This window comes from Terrapene carolina, unplaced genomic scaffold, assembly GCF_002925995.2.
Source record: "Terrapene carolina triunguis isolate 2854851 unplaced genomic scaffold, T_m_triunguis-2.0 Scaffold58, whole genome shotgun sequence".
Classification (NCBI taxonomy): Eukaryota; Metazoa; Chordata; order Testudines; family Emydidae; genus Terrapene; species Terrapene triunguis.
The window spans coordinates 35585459-35586397 of record NW_020664409.1 but is presented as its reverse complement, the minus strand read 5'-3'; the positions used below and the strand labels follow the sequence as shown (position 1 = coordinate 35586397).

At 33.4% G+C, this 939-nt stretch overlaps 1 protein-coding gene across 1 annotated transcript in view; it reads left to right on the top strand.

Annotated features, from left to right (window-relative positions):
* Positions 1-939, top strand: part of NPC1 (NPC intracellular cholesterol transporter 1) — a 37181-nt gene that overhangs the window by 19941 nt on the left and 16301 nt on the right. Inside the window, exons 14-15 of the mRNA XM_024202655.3 lie at positions 12-139; positions 237-377. Coding sequence (XP_024058423.2) covers positions 12-139; positions 237-377 — 269 coding nt within the window. The remainder of the gene's footprint in view (positions 1-11; positions 140-236; positions 378-939) is intronic.

The window sequence follows — 939 nt, the reverse complement described above, 5'->3', positions numbered from 1 at the left end:
CCTCCTCCCAGGGACTCTGTCTACCATGCCAGCTGTCCGCACTTTCTCCCTTTTTGCTGGAATGGCTGTGTTCATAGACTTCCTTCTTCAAATAACCTGCTTTGTAAGTCTCTTGGGATTGGACATTAAGCGACAAGAGGTGAGTCCACTAATTCCAATTCCATATACTGCAACTTCTGCACGCTATTGGGTGGTGACTGCATTAATTCTAATATGTTTCGGTTTTATTTTTCTAGAGAAATCAAATGGATATTCTGTGTTGTATCAAAGGTGGGGAAGAAGAAGGTAGAGTCCAGCACTCTGAGAGCATCTTGTTGCTGTTCTTCAAAGACTTGTATTCTCCATGTCTGCTTAAGGACTGGATGCGACCAATTGTGGTATGTACACCTTCACTTATAGTGGGACTTGGCCAAGAAAATCTTTTTGAACCAAATACAAATCATCCAAGAAAACTCAGAACTATCTTAAAGACAGAATTAATGTTTAATTTCTACAGTATTACATACTTTTCCCAAAAAATAATTGTTGCACTTAAATTACTTGTTTAAATATTTAATAATTGATATTGGATGCATTTTTAGTAGGGCTGTTGATTAATTGCCGTTAACTCACACGATTAATTCAAAGATTAATCACGATTAAAAAAATTAATTGCAATTCATCGCCGTTTTAATCGCACTGTTAAACAATAGAATACCAACTGACATTTATTAAGTATTTTGGATGTTTTTCTACATTTTCAAATATATTGATTTCAAATACAACACAAATACAATAATATAAAGTGTAGAGTGCTCACTTTATATTATTTTTATTACAAATGTTTGCACTGTAAAAATGATAAACAAAAGAAATAGTATTTTTCAATTCACCTCATACGAGTACTGTAGTACAAACTCTTTATCTGAAAGCGCAACTTACAAGTGTAGATTTTTTTTT